Here is a 20,487-nt window from a genome sequence, read left to right as displayed (position 1 = left end):
AAGGGATAAGAACGTTGGCAGCCAGTATGGCAATGGAACATTTAGAACGAATGACTGGGTCGCGTCCATAGATACAGAACAAAAAGACTGAACAACTGGGTCGCAGCTCTGGCAACTGAATCGATAGAACGAATGGCTTGGGTAGCAACCCTAAATTTGTGCCAGGACTGTATCATGTGGAAGGATACAATACTATGAATAAATTCAACAAAATAACATTTTTTTAATGAAAATATGTCAATCATTATTTGAATATGTTGGTAACCTTTTGTATAAAAGTAATAATGCCCTCGAACCTGGTGTTTGGAGGATATATTTGCACGGTTTGCCGACCATCGACTTAGTCTCGGGCCTAACAACATCCTGCCAATATATCCTCCAAACACCGGCATTGTCACTAAAGTGGCCAACCATGCATGTTTCGAACGCACCCATACGTCGCAAAAATATGACGTTGAATGTGGTGACGTGTCGCTGTTGACAGTGGCGTGTGCTGCCGTGCTACTGACAGAAATGGCTGTTGATATAACTGTACTGTTCAAAGCCAGTGTCAAAACGGTAAAAACACGAAATAAAGCTATCGGAGTAGGGTTTGATTTGCCTAAAGATGAAATCTTCAAGAAGAGCAGACCCAAACATGGATTTTCTCTCAAGGCGAAGGAAGTGGTGAGTGACATTCACTGCACAGGCTAACGTTTGCCTTGCTAGCTAACGTTAGTTAATGCAGCTAATGTATTTTAATAACAGTTGTGTAGAGATGGAAATTGATAGAGTTCGCGTGCCGTTATAGCTAATGGTAGCTAGCTAGCTCGTCAGTTCGATAACGTTAGCCTGGTCAGAGGCTAGCGTGCTAACGACATTAGTCAAATGTATCTGGAAGTCGTGAAAGTTAACACCTAACGTTAGCTAACAACTAGCCAGCTATCTAAAAAGGCCTAGGTCTATGATGTGCTCGCTACTTATATCGACCTCTAAGTAAACAATAATACTTTGCTCAAAACGTTCAGAACTTGGCATGTAACTTAGCTAACCACCTACTACTTTTTGCATTTGACAGGTTAGTGGTGCGTTCCAGATCGCTTACATACCGTCAGTGTATTCTACTAGCTAGATAGCTACACATTTTCTGCGCAAAAGTGGACAGTCACAGATTGTTGGACTGTTGCCTCATGTCGTTGTGGTTCATGAGACTAATATATATTCTTGAGCACAATTCGATTTACTGAGTACCACTCTCCATATTTTCAAGCATAGGTGTGGCAGCATCAGGTTATGGGTATGCTTGTAATCGTCGTGAATAAAAAATAAAAAAAACGGAATGGAGCCAATCACAGGCAAACTCCTAGAGGAAAACTGTTTACATTTTTTATATTGACTTTCAATTTTTTATATTGAAAGTCGTGTTTTTTGTTGTTGCTTCAATAGAGTTATCGGATGTACAACTATAGTTTTTCTTCACAGAAAATACTTTAGTGCAAGCACAAAATTAGTCTGATGCCGAGCAGAAATTACAATAAGAAGCATTTTAGATCTGCGTTTACAAAACGCAGCAAGATATGTATTATGCGTTTAGAATTTTTTTCCTGCATGAAAAATTAAGAATTCTGCGTTAACATGACCCCTAAATGTTTTACTTACTAGTTAGCTAAATAAGTGGCTGAATTAATAAGGTGTCAGGGCATCATATTGTTTCGTCTTTTTGCCGTGTTTGAGAAGTCAAATCCCTTTAGATAAGTTATCTTTTGATTTCCTTGCGTTTTTTTCTCCTCCGTTCTCAGCCCATCTGCTCGGCTGTAACACAACAAAATGTGGAATAAGTGGAGGGTATATGAGTACTTTTTGAATGCACTGTAGGTAGGGGTAAAGTGACTGGGCAACAGGATAGAAAATAGACAGTACCAGCATATGTGCTGAGTGGGAAAGTGTGTGGAATCAGTATGCATATGTCTTTGTGGGCATACAGTGCATTCAGAAAGTATTCAGACCCCTTTATTTTCCCCACATTATGTTACGTTACAGCCTTGTTCAAAAATGTATCAAGTTGTATTTTTCCTCATCAATCTACACACAATATCCCATAATGACAAAGCAAAAACAGGTTTTTAGAAATTTTGGCAAATGTATATATATATATATTTTTAAAGTATTCAGACCCTTTACCCAGTACTTTGTTGAAGTACATTTGGCAGTGATTACAGCCTCCCGTCTTCTTGGGTATGACGCTACAAGCTTGGCACACCTGTATTTGGGGAGTTTCTCACATTCTTCTCTGCAGATCCTCTCAAGCTCTGTCAAGTTGGATGAGGATCATTGCTGCACATCTATTTTCATGTCTGTCCGGAGATGTGCGATGGGGTTCAAGTCCAGGCTCTGGCTGGGCCACTCAAGGACATTCAGAGACTTGTCCCGAAGCCACTCCTGCATTGTCTTGGCAGTGTGCTTGGATCGTTATCCTGTTGGAAGGTGTACGTTTACCCCAGTCTGAGGTCCTAAGCGCTCTGGAGCGGGTTTTTATCAAGAATGTCTCTATGCTTTGCTCCGTTCCTTTCCCTCGATCCTGACTAGTCTCCCAGTCCCTGCTGCTGATCCTGCCACCACCATGCTTCACCGTAGGGATGGTATTGGCCAGATGATGAGCGGTGGCTGGTTTCTTCCAGATGTGACACTTGGTATTCAGGCCAGAGTTCAATCATGGTTTCATCAGTCCAAAGAATCTTGTTTCTCATGGTCTGAGAGTCTTTAGGTGCCTTTGGGCAAACTCCAAGCAGACTGTCATGTGCCTTTTTACTGAGGAGTGGCTTCCGTCTGGCCACTCTACCATAAAGACCTGATTTGTGGGGTGCTACAGAGATGGTTGTCCTTCTCGAAGGTTCTCACATCTCCACAGAGGAACTCTGGCGCTCTGTCAGGGTGACCATCGGGTTCTTGGTCACCATCCCTGACCAAGGCCCTTCTCCCGATTGTTCAGATTGGCCGGGCGGCCAGCTCTCGGAAGAGTCTTGGTGGTTCCAAACTTCTTCCATTTAAGAATGATGGGGATCTTCAATGCTAAAGAAATGTTTTGGTACCCTTCCCCAGATATGTGCCTCGACACAGTCCTGTCTCAGAGCTCTACGGACAATTCCTTCGACCTCATAGCTTGTTTTTTTTCTCTGACATGCACTGTCAACTGTGGGTCCTTATATAGACAGGTGTGTGCCTTTCCAAATCATGTCCAATCAATTGAATTTACTACAGGTGAACTCCAAGTTGTAGAAACACCTCAAGGATGTTCAATGAAAACAGGATGCATCTGAGCTCAATTTCGAGTCTTATAGCAAAGGGTCTGAATAGTTATATAAATAAGGTATTTTTTTTTAAAATATTTAATACATTTGCAAAATATTTTAACCTGTTTTCGCTTTGTCATTACGGGGTATTGTGTATAGATTGCTGAGGATTATTATTATTTTTTAAATCAATTTTAGAATAAGGCTGTAACGTAACAAAATGTGAAGGGGTCTGAATACTTTGCCGAATGCACAGTATGTAGTGTGTGTTGGGTTGTGAGGGTAAGTATGTGTGGGTGGGTCCAGTGTATGTACATAGAGTTGGTGTAAAAATTGGGTCAATGCAGATACTCCGGGTAGCCATTTAATTAGCTATAACCTGTCTCGTTTGGTAGTCTTATGGCTTGGGGGTAGAAGCTGTTCAGGGTCCTGTTGATTCCAGACTTAGTACTTAGTGCATTAGTACCGCTTGCTGTGCGGTAGCAGAGAGAACAGTCTGGCTTAGGCGGCTGGAGTCTGAAAAAGTTTTGGACCTTCCTTGATTAAAGCCAGTTCCAATGTTCGCCTAATAGGAAACACCCAGTGATGGACCGTCCTGATGAGAGGCTGTCCCCCCCCCCCCCCACACACACACATCTTCCTCTTTTTTTCTTACATGTCATTCAAATGCAGTAGATTGGGGATAGATCCGTGGATCTAGATCTGTGGTCTTCCCGGACTTTCAGACTCTCACCACCACATAGTCGCGACCCATCATTGGTGTAGAAATAAAGAGGACTCCTTGAAAGCGACTGGCAAATAGAATAAGTGCGCCACATGCAGCGTGACCACTATGCAGAAGTGAGTATCATGGATACAAGCCCTATCAAAGGCACCTTGAAGAACTCCTCTGGATTTCCCCAGGGACATCAGCTCTTGATCCATACCTGATGTCCCCACCAACCATAGCCAGGAGAAACAAGCCCAGTCACTCAGCTCCACACAACTATGCTTTGTTATGCCTCTCGCACCCCTGTTGCAACGATATTGGAAATGATGGTTTAATGAAAGCAGGGATGCTGATTTGAGGAAACTCAAACCTAGCCTGTGGTGCCCACCCCCGACCCTGGGCCCCCACCCTCCCGCTGTCTCCCCTGTGCTACCGATATCATCTGAAACGATCTTGGTGAACCAATGTTTGGAGAAATTGAAATGTTGGAATGTCCTCACTGCATACAGTTATGTGGTGGTTTTCATCTGCCCCCCACCCCCCCCATCCTTTTCTATGTAAGACTTCAGATACAGGATCCATTTTTTTTCCTGTGTGCGAGCCCTCTCTTCACATGTTTGATTCCATAAACATGCTGCAATAACATTTTCTTTCAGCTTTCTAACAATTTCTTGAGGAAAGCCGATCCTCCCAAGAGCCAGTGATTAAAGGTGGAAGATCAAAGCAGAGAAAACATTAAATTAGGTCCCAAGTAACAATGTTGACGGCCGGCCCCTAATGCTGAACATATGTGGGCGCCCTCCAAGACATGCACTGCCTTCTCAGTTCCCAGTGACACTTCACAAAACAGATAGGGAGGAAAAACTTCAAAGTAAACAAATATAAAGTAGCATGTATGGGTTGTTTTTTTTTCTCTTAAAACTTTACCCTTTGCAGCAAGTGAACCTTTTTTATGGCGAAGCAAAATGCTTGATGGACAAGTAAGAGCGGCTAGTAAGTGTCTGGGGTGCGGTGATCGGGAGGGAATCTTTTACCTCAGGGGTCGGTTTGGGGCACTGTGATCTCAGTTTCACCGCTCTCCTCCTCATCTCCACAGCAGGCTGCTCTTCTCGTGTTTAAATGCAGGAGGTCACCCCGAAATTGTTCAAATCAGGAGCGCCGTTCCACAATGGACTGTTTTTTACTGTGCTTTCTTTGAATGTCCGAAAAGTGAGGTGATCAGCCAGCACTTAGAAATATGTGTTTATTACCCAACTCGAGCGAGGTAGGGGTTGCCCTCTCATGGCGTATTTTGAAATGGAAATTATAATCTGGTATATTCTCAAAACATTGAGTTACATTTTGATAACCTGGGTGCATTTTCAGACTTTATTTTTCTGTTCGCAAGTGAACTGTCAATGTCTGAGAAATTCCCTAAAACAGTCTCTCCTATTGGGGGAAAAACACTTTCTGTCTAAATCTAAGGATTTGAAGTGCTTACACAGGGCAGTAAATGTGATGCTTTGATGGAATGTAGCTGCTCTAAAAATAGAAAGCCATAGTCTAACTGTTAGGCTAAGAGATAAGGTACAAGCCTAGGCTATATTTGTTGGCCCCATTACCTGAGAATCACACACCTAATTTGAACAAATCTCTTCACCCCATTTGCTTCCTCTTCTCCCTTTTGACACAGAGCAAGTTTTTGCATGTCACCCCACAATAATTGCCATGAACCTGCATCCGCTGTAATGATCAGTGATTTATGTTTTGTAGTCTCACTAGTCTTATCTCCCACAAAGTTTTTATTTTTAAAATTTTTTTAAAATAAATATATCTATATTTCTCTCACTCACTCAACTGCATTCTCTCACCATCAGGTTGGGATTTGAGGGGATTTACCTGATCTGAATGTCCTGCTAAACACTGTCTTTACCAGTTGGTTTAATCCCTGCTCTGTTTTCGCACGCCAGGAAAATATAATTTTGAGGCATCAAATGCAAGTGCGGAATACAATCTTATCTAGCATTTCCCCACGGACATTTCAAGAAAGAGGATTTTGCCAGTTTGGCAAAAAAAAAAAGTGTAAAATATGGAGACGTAAATGCACAAACACAGGTCTGTGGACGAGTGTCAAACTTAGGGGGCAGCGAGATGAAATCCAGATACTTGGCAGACTAAACAGTATAATTGTAACAAAAATACTGTACTGCTTCAGAGACACAGGCTTTATAGGCAAAGTTCAGATTGATATGAGCCATAACGTCATTATTTAATTATGCAATGAGGCTCATTCCTTGACAAATAGGCCTAGGTCACATAAGACAATAAGTAATCAATAGGATAATTGATTACTCAAACATTCTCAATTCAGTTATTATTTAACATATCTGTATTAAAATAGTCAGAAAAATGTCCTCAATCACAAACTAGGGAACATCCACTCTCAGGCTCAGGGACAACCAGAACAAACCTTAGAGGGGAAAGTGACTTTTCTCAAAACAATTGTAAACTAATTTCAGGGCTTTTGTAATAGGACAAACAAAAAGGTGTTGCATAAAAGCTTACTTCGTTTAAAAAATATATTTTCACCTCATTTGTTCCGTACAAACCTTTTTCACAAAGACACGATAAACATTGAACATGTGTCAGAATTAGGCAAACCTAATTACCAGTTAACATTTGCATTTGGGTAGCCTACATTAGTTTAATCTAGTCTGTTCTACCGTGGTCACCATATACACAGGCCTCGAGGGGAATGTGTCCATCTGTGTGTTTCATCAATGAATCCCTGAAGTGCAACAAAACCAAACATTAGTGTTGCTCAACTACCCAACAAACAACACAACATTCAGGTTTGTTAGTCATGTTTTCCATTAAAGTTCAAAACAAAGACTGGGCTAAAATAAGTGAAGGGGTAGAGGTTCTGAGGGGAAGTCTGATGTGTTCCCAATTCCTTTCTTTCTCAATGAAGCTCGAAAATGGACATTGTTCGCATCCATTGTAGTCAGGAGAGAGCGCTGCTTTGAACAGGATTAAACCTCAGAGCCTTTGTTCATCAAGTGAACACGTTCAAAAGGAAAATCATGTTTTTAAATACAGTGATGTGCACAACTTGGATGCATTTGCAAAACAAGATGCTGCTGTTGAGTTTTCAGAAACAATTTACTTGTCGAGGGCAAAAACTCGACATCTGACATTAGAGCAACAGGAGAACGACAGTGGTCTCCTCGTTAAACTTATACTTTGTTCTTTGTTTATGCTGCGTTGAAGTATGTGACTCAAAAAAGTCGGATTGGATGGCATGAAAACTCGTGGACTACCATACGTTGCTTGGCAGTTGGCCTGGCTAGCTGGTTAGAAGAACACGCTAACTTACGGCCAACATTTTTAACTGAATAAATAAAGCACTTTGAACCACAAAGTGGACCCAGTGGATGGTATTTTGTGGCAGAATTTGCTGTCGTCATCTCATTGAAAACAGTGACATCCGGTATCATCCTCCCGCCGTGAGTCTGCTATGGGAACACCGCAGTATTCATAGGCCTAGTTTGAACTAAAACAATAAAACTTATTTAGGTATTTAATGTATTTTTCTCTATTTCTTTTGAAATCTGAGATGTTTAGGAATGTTTGCTGTAGTCCAGATTATTACCCTACAACATGCACATTCTTTGACAATTTCTTTTTTTAAAGCGCCTAGATTGCCTTTGAATGCGAGTGTAGATTATTGACTGCGTTGCTGTGACTGACCAGAAATCTCAATTTCTAATACTCAAGAGTAAATGCAGTGAAAAAAGTCAATCTGGCGACGTCCCCTCCACTGCATAGAGCTTTAAGTGTTTCTCATAGTGTCTTCTTTGAACAATTAGGCTAGTTATAGTCTATAGATCTCAAATCAGATTTGGACAGGCTTCAAAATGGACAGCTCGGGGTCAAGCAATGGAGTCTGGGTGATCATTATCAAATTGTCTCAGTTACCTGGTTTTAGTCAAATAAAGAGCCTACCCAGACTGACTTAAGAAAAAATCAGCTGACTAAGTATTTTTTTACATTTTTATAATAATGGACTGTGATGGTTTGTTTGCGCTTCGTACAGGCTGAGGGGCAGGAGAGAGTGAGAAGATAAAGTGGGGGTCCTTGATGATGATGATGAGATTAGATGTAGCCCGGCAGACTGTCTCCTCCTGCTGCCTCGCTCCAAACACAACATACGCGCACAAGCACATTTCATATACATTCGCATACTTTGGCAGGGACACACACGCACTCTCCTCCAGCCGCAAGCACAAGGCTACCCCCTTCCTCATTGTTTAGGTATTACTAGCTCTTTAGAGTCTTAAGTTACAAGAGCAATTGATCCCGGTGACCCCCTGCAAACCCTGGAGGTTGCAGTGGGAATCTGAGCCCAAATGTATACACACAGGAGACAGATCACCCCCCCCGAACCAGCACTCTTGACATCTTCTCTCTTCTCCTCTGTTCTCTCCTGAAAGCCAGTGGGGATCCAATACTGGCAGCCTATTGCTACCTGCTGGTGAGAAGGTGTGATACAAAAGCAGAATGTAGCCCATTATTTCAAATAGCACATTAGTAATCTAGTGTATGCCAAAATAGCATGATATGGGTTTATAGCTGCGATTTATATAGTCAGTGTCTGGGAGAAGAGGAAAATAAAGACACTCAGGCCCCTGAGGATTGGAGTTGCCCATCCCAGACAGGGCATTCATCTTGAATCTAACGACACAGACAGCAGACAACAACACAGACAGCAGACAACAACACAGACAGCAGACAACAACACACTCCTGCCTTTCAACCATGGGAACATTGTGCTTCACTCAACCCCTTCACAAGTGCTCTGAACAACGATTAACTTTTGACCCCTGATAATTGTATTATTACAAGGGTCGACTCACCGCCACAGCCCTTTACTCGGTTATCTTAAACCTGCTCTGTTCTAATTGCTCTGAAGCAATGTCACACCTCCAGTCATCTATGCTTATTTGCTTCCTAGGAGAGGTGATGGGTTTCAAGCAAATTGTAGCTCGGTATTTAATTTTTTTTATTTTTAACCTTTTCTTTTCAAAGTCCTGTCGTTTCTTCTCGTTGATATTTTTAGAGTCGCCATTAGAGACCAAGACCCAGGTCGTGCTTTTACCACTGCAGCAATTTGGTAATTACGGTCATTAGAAGAAAAAAACTGGACCGAAGACGGCGTAGTTTGGCTTTAGAAAAATAATCCCGCTCGCCCTGGGTCTCTGTCACAGTCGAACTCATTGTGTCATTTTCAACATGGCGCTTGTCTGGATTCTCTCATAAGAAAAAAAGACCTATATTTTCACAAACAGAGCCTGCTGTGTGTGTAGTCTGTCCTTCTTGCGCTCCACTCTGTGGATGGGGAAGCAATTAAGGGTTTTTCGATGTTAACCGAATTATAGGAGCAAATATTGGATTCCACAGAGTTTCCTCTGGTTTTCCTGTGCACACATCTTCCCTGACATTTTATCTGTGATACATAGTCGACAGATTCTACATTTCAGGCGTATTTAAATGTTTTCTGTCAGGGAGCAACAGTGTATAGAAGAGTATAATTTTTTATTTACATGAGCTAGACTAACAAGAAAATTGCCAGTTTGAATTTGGTATGTCCTGTGGTAAACAAATATTAATTTGTCAAATTCAGAATGGATAGAGCGAGACAGATGGACAAGGTGGCCTGTCACAGTCAATGACTGCTAAGTTTGGTCATTTTAAAGGAAGGCCTAACTTGAGACATGCAAGCAGGGCCTGAAACGAACTCTTTGGTCTACCAGTGAATGAATGAAATCCACCAACCTCTCAGACGTCTTTGCAGCATTCGGCTGTGCGAGACATATAATATTGTCATCTTCAACCTAGCGTTGTTCCTATGGATACACTCATAATGGCTACCAGTCCACCCATTATGCCATTATTGACTTGAATGGGGACACCCGTTCTATTCATTCTATTTCTATGGCAGCACATGCAGTCAGGAGTGGAGAAAATGTGTAAAAAATAATAATAATTATATACATATATGCATACAGTACCAGTCAAAAGTTTGGACACACCTACTGAGTCAAGGGTTTCTCTTTTATTTTTTAAAACTATTTTCTACATTGTAGAATAAAAGTGAAGACATCAAAACTATGAAATAACATATAACATATAATTTAGTAACTAAAAAAAGTGTTAAATCAAAATATATTTTGTATTTGAGATTCTTCAAAGTAGCCAGCCTTTGCCTTGATGACAGCTTTGCAAACTCTTGGCATTCTCTCAACCAACTTCATGAGTTCGTCACCTGGAATGCATTTCAATTAACAGGTGTGCCTTGTTAAAAGTTTGTGGAATTTCTTTCTTTCTTAATGCGTTTGAGCCAATTAGTAGTGTTGTGACAAGGGTGGTATACAGAAGATAGCCCTATTTGGTAAAAGACCAAGTCCATATTATGGCAAGACCAGCTCAAATAAGCAAAGAGAAACGACAGTCCATCATTACTTTAAGACATGACAGGGACGAAATCATGAAGAGGAAAAGAGATGTGGCCCACAAATAGAGAGCGAGACATGAAGACATTGATAGACTTCTCTAATGTGTTTTCTCTTCATTGTGACAGATCTCCAACATCACCAAGCTGAAAGACTTTCTGCTGCAGCACAGGAAGGACTATGTGAATGCTGGAAGGTAAATCCTCGTCTCAGGTCACCAAACCCTGCCCTTTTGACTGTCTGTTTTCAACGGTGACTTTCATGTGGCTATAAGATGTAGGGCTAATCCCTTTTCACATGTTTGTCCTAAAGAAAATCCTCCAGGAAAGGTTGGCTCGGCCTCCACGTGGATTGGGATGTATCTAACCTTTTGACAACTTGATTGAGCTTTTTCCTCTTTGAAACATCAGTCTCATAAAGGATCCAAAAAAGGTTTTAACCTTCTCAACCCTAGAGCCTTCATTGTCAAAGAAGTAGATGGCATTAACTAATCACCATAAGCCTAAGCAGTAGTTATATAGGCTTAGGGGCCAAATTGGGCGGAGCGTCTGTCCTGTCTGGTCTCTCTGTCCTGTCTGTCTCTCTGTCCTGTCTGTCTCTCTGTCTGTCTCTCTGTCTGTCTACAGAGTTGACTGCAGGCTGTGTTGCAGGCTCTAAGGTCTGACTGGTCTAATTGAGGTGGGTGGTTGGGAAAGGCAGGCGCTGGCACAAGGTCAGTAGCGAGTGGGGTGGTCTTTTGGAGACTCAGTCTAATTGGGTGGAATAATTGAGCTGCAACCAAGTGAAGAGTAAATCACGCCCTGGGACTAATCATAGGCTTCATCTGGTCAAGGCCCCGAGGGCAGTGTGTGCGCGCTCGCAGGGCGGGCCTTGAAAAACGTTTTCACATTTTCTTGCCTTAGTTTAGAGCCATCAATTTGGATCTATTAGCCCCCCCCAAAAAAATAATTGTGACTAAAAACCTGTCACGTGCATTAAGAATGTAATAAATTAAAACATATTAGTTGACATGGGAAGAAGTACATTATGTGATCTTCCCATAGAATTGACTTAAGTATTTATTTTGATTTTTTAAATGTATTAAACACCGCAAACACAGGAAAGGTCTGGGTGCCTTTTTTCATGTTTCTTTGACAGAAAATGAAAAATGAGCATGTCAGTCATCCTGAACTAAGGGAATGATCTATGAGCTGTAAATTAGGAATCCACTAGAGGGCAACATAGGCTTAGCACTTTGATTTAACTGTAGAGAATCTGCAGACCTTCATTACAGCAAACCTGGGTCCAAATATGATTTGTTTCCTTTCAATTGCTTTGTGTGTTTTGTAGTCTCATCTCGTCAGACCTAACCCGGATGACAGACAATGAGCGAGACCAGATCGACCAGGACGCCCAGATCTTCATGAGAACCTGCTCTGAGGCCATCAAGCAGCTCCGCTCTGAAGGTGTGTGTGTGTGTGTGTGTGTGTGTGTATATGTGTATGTGTGTGTGTGTTTTAAGGCCATGGTGGCGAAGTAAATACAATATAGCAAGTGAAACACTGGAATGGTAGATTTGCAGTGGAAGAATGTGCAAAGTAGAAATAAATAAATATTTCAGGGGAAGAGGTAAATACAATAGGGGAAGAGGTAGTTGTTTGGGCTAAATTATAGATGGGCTATGTGCAGTAATCTGTGAGCTGCTCTAACAGCTGGTGCTTAAAGCTAGTGAGAGAGATAAGTGTTTCCAGTTTCAGAGATTTTTGTAGTTCGTTCCAGTCATTGGCAGCAGAGAACTGGAAGGAGAGGCGGCCAAATGAAGAATTGGTTTTGGGGGTGACCAGAGAGATATACCTGCTGGAGCGCGTGCTACAGGTGGGTGCTGCTATGGTGACCAGCGAGCTGGGATAAGAGTGGACTTTACCTAGCAGGGTCTTGTAGATGACCTGGAGCCAGTGGGTTTGGCGACGAGTATGAAGCGAGTGCCAGCCAACGAGAGCGTACAGGTCGCAGTGGTGGGTAGTATATGGGGCTTTGGTGACAAAACAGATGGCACTGTGATAGACTGCATCCAATTTATTGAGTAGGGTATTGGAGGCTATTTTGTAGATGACATCGTCGAGGATCGGTAGGATGGTCAGTTTTACGAGGGTATGTTTGGCAGCATGAGTGAAGGAAGCCAATTCTAGATTTAACTTTGGATTGGAGATGTTTGATGTGAGTCTGGAAGGAGAGTTTACAGTCTAACCAGACACCTAGGTAGTTGTCCACATATTCTAAGTCAGAACCATCCAGAGTGGTGATGCTGGATGGGCGGGCAGGTGCAGGCAGTGATCGGTTGAAAAGCATGCATTTAGTTTTACTTGTATTTAAGAGCAGTTGGAGGCCACGGAAGGAGAGCTGTATGGCATTGAAGCTCGTCTGGAGGGTTGTTAACACAGTGTCCAAAGAAGGGCCAGAAGTATACAGAATGGTGTCGTCTGCGTAGAGGTGGATCAGAGACTCACCAGCAGCAAGAGCTACATCATTGATGTATACAGAGAAGAGAGTCGGCCCAAGAATTGAACCCTGTGGCACCCCCATAGAGACTGCCAGAGGCCAAGACAACAGGCCCTCCGATTTGACACACTGAACCAAGTAATTGGTGAACCAGGCTAGGCCATTATTTGAGAAACCAAGGCTATCGACTCTGCCGATGAGGATGTGGTGATTGACAGAGTCGAAAGCCTTGGCCAGGTCGATGAATACAGCTGCACAGTAATGTCTCTTATCGATGGCGGTTATGATGTCATTTAGGACCTTGAGCGTCCTAAACTGAGGTGCACCCATGACCAGCTCTGAAACCAGATTGCATAGCGGAGAAGGTACGGTGCGATTCAAAATGGTCGGTAATCTGTTTGTTAACTTGGCTTTCGAAGACATTGGAAAGACAGAGTAGGATAGATAAAGGTCTGTAGCAGTTTGGGTCTAGAGTGTCACCCCCTTTGAAGAGGGGGATGACCGCGGCAGCTTTCCAATCTTTCGGAATCTCAGACGACACAAAAGAGAGGTTGAACAGGCTAGTAATAGGGGTTGCAACAATTTTGGCAGATAATTTTTGAAAGAGAGTGTCCAGATTGTCTAGCCTGGCTGATTTGTCTGGGTCCAGATTTTGCAGCTCTTTCAGAACATCAGCTGACTGGATTTGGGAGAAGGAGAAATGGGGAAGGCTTGGGCGAGTTGCTGTGGGGGGTGCAGTGCTGTTGACCGGGGTAGGGGTAGCCAGGTGGAAAGCATGGCCAGCCGTATAAAAATGCTTATTGAAATTCTCAATTATAGTGGATTTATTGGTGGTGACAAGACAAGAGTTTCCTATCCTCAGTGCAGTGGGCAGCTGGGAGGAGATGTTCTTATTCTCCATGGACTTTACAGTGTCCCAGAACTTTTTTGAGTTAGTGTTGCAAGAAGCAAATTTCTGCTTGAAAAAGCTAGCCTTGGCTTTTCTAACTGCCTGTGTATATTGGTTTCTAACTTCCCTGAAAAGTTGCATATCACGGGGGCTGTTCGATGCTAATGCAGAACGCCATAGGATGTTTTTGTGTTGGTTAACCTCTTGCTTCTACTCGGGACGCTTGCGTCCCAACTAGAGCTCTGGAAATGCAAATGCGCTACGCTAAATGCTAATAGTATTAGTTAAAACTCAAACGTTCATTAAAATACACATGCAGGGTATCGAATTAAAGCTACACTCGTTGTGAATCCAGGCAACAAGTCAGATTTTTAAAATGCTTTTCGGGGACAGCATGAGAAGCTATTATCTGATAGCATGCACCAATACACTACAACACAAAGGCCACGCAGGGGACGCAATAAAATAGAAAACAGTCATTACCTTTCACCATCTTCTTTGTTGGCACTCCTAGATGTCCCATAAACACTATTGGGTCTTTATTTCGATTAAATCGGGCCATATAAAGCCAAGATATCGTTATATGTAGACTGTGTGATAAACGGAAAAAACAGCGTTTTCACAACCTAACGTCATTTTTTAAAATTCAAAAAGTAGACGATAAACTTTCACAAAACACTTCGAAATACGTTTGTAATGCTACTTTAGGTATTAGTAAACGTTAATAAGCGATAAAAATCATCAGGAGGCGATGTAAAAATCATTAGCTGTCGTCTTGGAAAAAATTTCACGAGAGAGCTCTTCCAAATGATCTGGGCGGAGACTGGAGGTAAGTGGTTCCCCTGATTCGGTTCAACCAAGAATCAAAGATGATTCAATTCACAAGACTCTAGACAACATGGGGATGCTGTGGGAGTTGAATCCTCGGTCTTATCTAATTCGGCTCACTGTGAACAATTGCTGGAAGTGGCGCAAGGATATTTATTTCCATTTTCTGTGATCAGGTTTTCCTGCGCTTTCCGATGTAACGCACATTATGTTATAGCCACAGTCGTGATTTAACCAGTTTTAAAAACGTCCGAGTGTTTTCTATCCACACATTCTAACCATATGAACGTACTATATTCCTGGCATGAGTAGCAGGGCGCTGAAATGTTGCGCGATTTTTAACAAAATGTTCAAAAAAGTAGAGGGTAGGAGCAACCGGTTAAGTGCAGTCAGGTCTGGAGAGAACCAAGGGCTATATCTGTTCCTGGTTCTAAATTTCTTGAATGGGTCATGCTTATTTAAGATGGTGAGGAAGGCATTTTTTTAAATAACCAGTCATCCTCTACTGACGGGGTGAGGTCAATATCCTTCCAGGATACCCGGGCCAGGTCGATTAGAAAGGCCTGCTCGCTGAAGTGTTTCAAGGAGTGCTTGACAGTGATGAGTGATCGCTTGACCGCTGACCCATTACAGATGCATGCAATGAGGCAGTGATCGCTGAGATCTTGGTTGAAAACAGCAGAGGTGTATTTAGAGGACAAGTTGGTTAGGATGATATCTATGAGGGTGCCCGTGTTTATGGCTTTGGGGTGGTACCTGGTAGGTTCGTTGATCATTTGTGTGAGATTGAGGGCATCAAGCTTCGATTGTAGGGTGGCTGGGGTGTTAAGCATGTCCCAGTTTAGGTCACCTAGCAGCACAATCTCTGAAGATAGATGGGGGGCAATCAGTTCACATATGGTGTCCAGAGCACAGCTGGGGGCAGAGGGTGGTCTATAGCAGGTGGCAACGGTGAGAGACTTGTTTATAGAGGTGGATTTTTAAAAGTAGAAGTTCAAACTGTTTGGGTACAGACCTGTATAGTAGGACATAACTCTGCAAGCTATCTCTGCAGTAGATTGAAACACTGGTGGTCTTCCTAAGCCAGGATTCAGACACGGCTAGGACATCCGGGTTGGCAGAGTGTGCTAAAGCAGTGAATAAAACAAACTTAGGGAGGATGCTTCTAATGTTAACATGCATGAAACCAAGGCTATTGCGGTTACAGAAGTCATAAAAAGAGAGCACCTGGGGAATAGGAGTGGAGCTAGGCACTGCAGGGCCTGGATTCGCCTCTACATCACCAGAGGAACAGAGGAGGAGTAGGATAAGGGTATGGCTAAAAGCTATGAGAATTGTTCTTCTAGGACGTCTGGAAACAGAGAGTAGGATGTGAATACAGTGCAGGTAAACCTAGGCAGTGAGTGATGATGAGAGAGATATTCTCTAGAAACTTCATTGAAACCAGGTGATGTCATCATGTGTGGGTGGTGGAACTGAAAGATTGGATAAGGTATAATGAGCAGGGCTAGAGGCTCTACAGTGAAATAAGCCAATAAACACTAACCAGAACCGCAATGGACACGGCATATTGACATTAATAAGGAGAGGCATGCTTAGCCGAGTGATCATAAGGGTCCAGTGAGTAGTGAGGTTGGTTGGGGTCACGGCGATTCAGACAGCTAGCCGGGCCATGGGTAGCAAGCTGGCAGAGGATGGAGGTCTGTTTTTAGCCACCTCGTGCGTTTCTGTCGGTAGATTAGTGGGGTTCCATGTGGTAGAGGAGACTAATCCAATTGGCAAAATAGATATAGTTATAGTGACCCAAGAAAATTGTCCGATGGACCTATTCAGATAGCAGCCGATAAGATGGCTAACGATGAGCGGGCCGCAGATAGGCGTTCAGGTAACGTCGGGACGGAGGGGCCAGTTGGATAACTCCCTCGGGCAGATAACGTCGGTATTCCAGTCGTGAAGGCCTGGTGGGGCTCCTCGTCCGTAGTGAAACGGGTCCGGATAGGTGATTGTAGGCCAGGAGTGGCTGATGGAACTCTTCAGCTGGCTAGCTCCGGAATAATTGATGTTTGCTCCGGGACCGACGTAAGCCAATAGTCACTCGGATAGCAGCTAGCTAGCTGCAAGATCCAGGTGTAAATGTCCAGAGCTTGCGGTAGAAATCCGGGGATATGGAGAGAAATAGGTCCGGTATGCTCTGGTCTGAGTCGCGTTGTACCAAACTGGTGATAGCTTTTCGAGCTAAAGGATAGCTGATGACCGCCAACCGTGGTTAGCTGAATACTAACGTTTGCCAGTGAATTGGCTAGCTTCTGTTGTGGATTTCAGATTTGAGGTCAATAATACTTTTTTTAAATGAATTGGTAAGGCGGGTTGCAGGAGAGTGTTTTGAAGTTGAGTTTTTAGAAGAAAAAAAAAAGAAAAAATCCACCATAATTTGCAAATAAATTCATTAACAGTCCTACAATGTGATTTTCTGGATTTTTTTCTTCTAATTTTGTCTGTCATAGTTGAAGTGTACCTATGATGAAAATTACAGGCCTCTCATCTTTTTAAGTGGGAGAACTTGCACAATTGGTGGCTGACAATACCTTTTTGCCCCACTGTATATACACGGGACACGACAAGACGAGGACAAAGGACGTCTGACTGCTATGCCATCTTGGATGATGACGAGACATACGGTATAATACACAATAATAACAACCCTTTTGTCCTTTATTGTCGCCCTTCCAGCCGAGAAGCAGGTCATACCGACACAGATCAGAGAGCACAGGGGGGCGGTCCTCGACCTCATCGAGATATATTTGAGAGGTGGGCTCATTGGCGACGTCACAATATATTTGACGTCAGTGCATATTGTAAGTACTTTGTAATAATGTCGACAATATCGGATTTGTGTTGATCATCCCTGTTTGCAGGAGTATGCAAGCTTTACTCCGAGCAGAGGGCTATAAGAGTGAAGAGAGTGGTGGACAAGAAGAGACTGTGAGTGTTTTAAAGATATTTTTTATTTAAAGTTTAACAAATTGCAATGGAAGGTTAAAAGTAATCACATCTATTATGGAACAAAATACCTTGAGTTATTCATTTATTGACAGAATTCTTGATTTCGGGGACCGTTGAGTTGAATTCTGACAAATGTATATTCATAACACATCGTTTATTTGTGAATGATTCTTCATTCATTGACAACATTTTGGCAGTAAGCTATCTCCATAATATATGCTGTGACCTTGCCTTGTGTTTTTTTCGGGGGGCTTTTAGGAAGCCTGACCTTGTCTTTGGTGTTTTGCTATTACTCCAGGTCCAGACTAGAGCCAGAGCACCACCACAGTAGGGTGGCGGTAGAGAGAAGCTCACCGGCGGAGCAGCACAGCGAGGAGAAAACAGCCAAGGAGGAGAACAGCAGCGGTGGTGGTGAGTACAGAGACCAAGACGAGTTCCCAAAGAGACTCTGGCTGGAAAGAACATCTATTTTGAGTCACTACAGCCGACTATTTACATGGTGTTTGTCTTTTATTTACAGCCCCACACATCTCTACATGTAACATGTTATTCTCTCATGGATTTTCATTTATTTACTACTGCCGGTATAATCATTTGACATTTAGCGCTATTTGCACGTGGAAATCCTAGTGCCTAAAACTCAAATGTTTGAATGAAAATGGTCGACTTCTGTATTTAAAATAAAGCAAATTGGACAGAGGTAAATGGGATGGTTATGAAAGGAGTGGTTTTGTGTGATGAAGGGAAATGGATAGAGCGGAAAGTAAATGGCTATGACAGTCACAGGAGTGAATTGAAGTTTGCGTGAGTTTGAAGTGAAGACGGGGGTGTATTTCTCCCTTTGTGTTTTCTCCCTGAAGAGCGGAGCGTGACGGAGGTACCGGAGAACAACGTGAGCCTGTGGGAGGAGGGCCAGGGCCGTGTGGAGGACGAGCTCTCGCCTGAGGAGATGCAGATGGTATGGAACTATGGAACAGAGATGTTGTGTATGCTTCTATGTGCTCTCCCTCTCTCTCCGTGTGACTTCTATTATTGCCTTTATGTTGTTGTCTGATGGGTCAGATTCTACACAGCATTTACAATACATGCGTTTCACTCTGTCTAGTTTGAACAAGAGAACCAGAGGCTGGTGAGTGAGATGAGCAACCTAGTAGATGAAGTCAGGTGAGTGTCTAATCAGTCCTTCAGACCATTTTTTTTTTACCACTACATTTCTAGATATGACTGAGGTGAAGCATAGATGAAACAAAGGTGAAAAAGATGAGTCAATCTCCTCCCCGAATGTCTTTCAGGCAAATCGAGGGCAAGGTCGTCGAGATCTCGCGACTCCAGGAGATCTTTGCGGAGAAGGTGCTAATGCAAGTGAGTGACCTCCATTTGGCCATCCCTGAAGGAAAATGCCTCTATTGAAAAGAACGCCCATCCCACTTAATAAAGTGTTATTAGTGTGTGTTACTTCTTTCCTGTCAATGCATTGTTCACAGGAAACTGAGATCGACAGTATCCATCAGCTAGTTGTGGGAGCCACTGAAAACGTTAAAGAGGGAAACGAGGATATCCGAGAGGTAATGGCAGGTTATGCTAAACAACCCCAGTAGTTTGCCCTACTCATTATACTGTATATTGTTGTATTTATAGATTATGGCAGTATCCATAGATTTCCATTGGATACAACTTTTATAACCATTTTTAAAACCAAATATTCAGAACTGACTCTTGAGGTTGCTCAACACAGCCAGTGATCTGTTTTAGCTCTGTATGTTTCATTGTACGCTTAACTTGATTCCAGGCCATCAAAAACAATGCTGGATTCCGTGTCTGGATCCTCTTCTTCCTTGTCATGTGCTCCTTCTCTCTGCTCTTCCTGGATTGGTACGACAGCTAACCCCCTGAACCTGGCAGAACCAGGAAGTGACATCAGCCCGGGCCTAGCCCTTCACATTGAAGTATATGGTTGGATGGACAGAGTGTTGGGTATAGGACCCCCCCCCCCCCCAGAAAACTGACCCCAGACCAGTGCTTTGATGACAACTTCACTACATGTCAACCGTACTCGAGCCACTAGAAGTCAGTGTAAATGCATGTTACTAGGTAACTCTTCCTGTTCAGCAAAGCACGCTTTTGGCCGAATACAAAGTGCTGTCATCCACCTGCACTGTGTTTATATGGGCAGTCGGTATCGCATACATACTGACCACTATGCTTGTTATTGCATCAACAGCAACTGTCCTCTGCTGTCTTTCTCAAAAGAAGGAAGTGGTTTCTGAACTATTAGTCTTTCTTTCTGTATTGAGATCTTGATATTGTGTACTTATGCTTTGTTGAGATGAAGAAAATGTTTTTTTAAACCCTTGTGGTCTTTCATATGTATTTATTTCAATGGTATGTACACATTTAGAAGATATGAGATAATTAAGCAATAAGACCCGATGGGGTGTGGGATATGGCCAATATACCACGGCTAATGGCTGTTCTTATCCACGGCGCAACGCGGAGTGCCTGGATACAGCCCTTAGCTGTGGTATATTTTGTCATACCACAGCTTTCAGGGCTCAAACCACCCGGCTAATAATTACTAATATACCAAGAGTTAAGGCTAAGCTTTTGCAGATGGGATATTTTCAAGAATAGTTAGAGTTACAATGAGCGTGTAAGCCTTTTGTTTGTGTGAAGATGGTGGTTATGGTCAATCAATGGGAGTATTTGTGTTGGTATAACATTGCACTTACACTGCTTGTGTAAAAACCTGGTCCGATCACCAATAAAATGAAGCACTACTTATGAATGACATTTTCCATTTTTTTTCTTATTTCCCCAAAT

The 20,487-nt window shown here is 42.7% G+C and overlaps 1 protein-coding gene across 2 annotated transcripts; it reads left to right on the top strand.

Annotated features, from left to right (window-relative positions):
- Nucleotides 1-448: 448 nt before the first annotated feature.
- On the top strand, nucleotides 449-20,452 carry LOC115142764 (syntaxin-18). Of its 2 annotated transcripts, XR_003865557.2 has the most exons (12): nucleotides 450-666; nucleotides 10,598-10,665; nucleotides 11,799-11,914; nucleotides 17,395-17,472; nucleotides 17,580-17,646; nucleotides 17,966-18,078; nucleotides 18,528-18,625; nucleotides 18,773-18,831; nucleotides 18,960-19,029; nucleotides 19,152-19,232; nucleotides 19,457-20,101; nucleotides 20,184-20,452. XR_003865557.2 is itself a non-coding variant. In XM_029682479.2 (11 exons), the coding sequence occupies exons 1-11, from the start codon at nucleotides 514-516 to the stop codon at nucleotides 19,550-19,552; spliced, it is 999 nt and encodes a 332-aa protein (XP_029538339.1). In that variant the 5' UTR covers nucleotides 449-513; the 3' UTR covers nucleotides 19,553-20,452. The 2 variants fall into 2 exon arrangements, 1 of the variants encoding a protein (XP_029538339.1); XM_029682479.2 differs by having other exon boundaries at nucleotides 449-666; nucleotides 19,457-20,452.
- The last annotated feature ends 35 nt before the right edge of the window (nucleotides 20,453-20,487 follow it).

The sequence above is a fragment of the Oncorhynchus nerka genome, linkage group LG15 (assembly GCF_034236695.1).
Source record: "Oncorhynchus nerka isolate Pitt River linkage group LG15, Oner_Uvic_2.0, whole genome shotgun sequence".
Classification (NCBI taxonomy): Eukaryota; Metazoa; Chordata; class Actinopteri; order Salmoniformes; family Salmonidae; genus Oncorhynchus; species Oncorhynchus nerka.
This window is presented reverse-complemented; position numbering and strand designations above follow the sequence as displayed.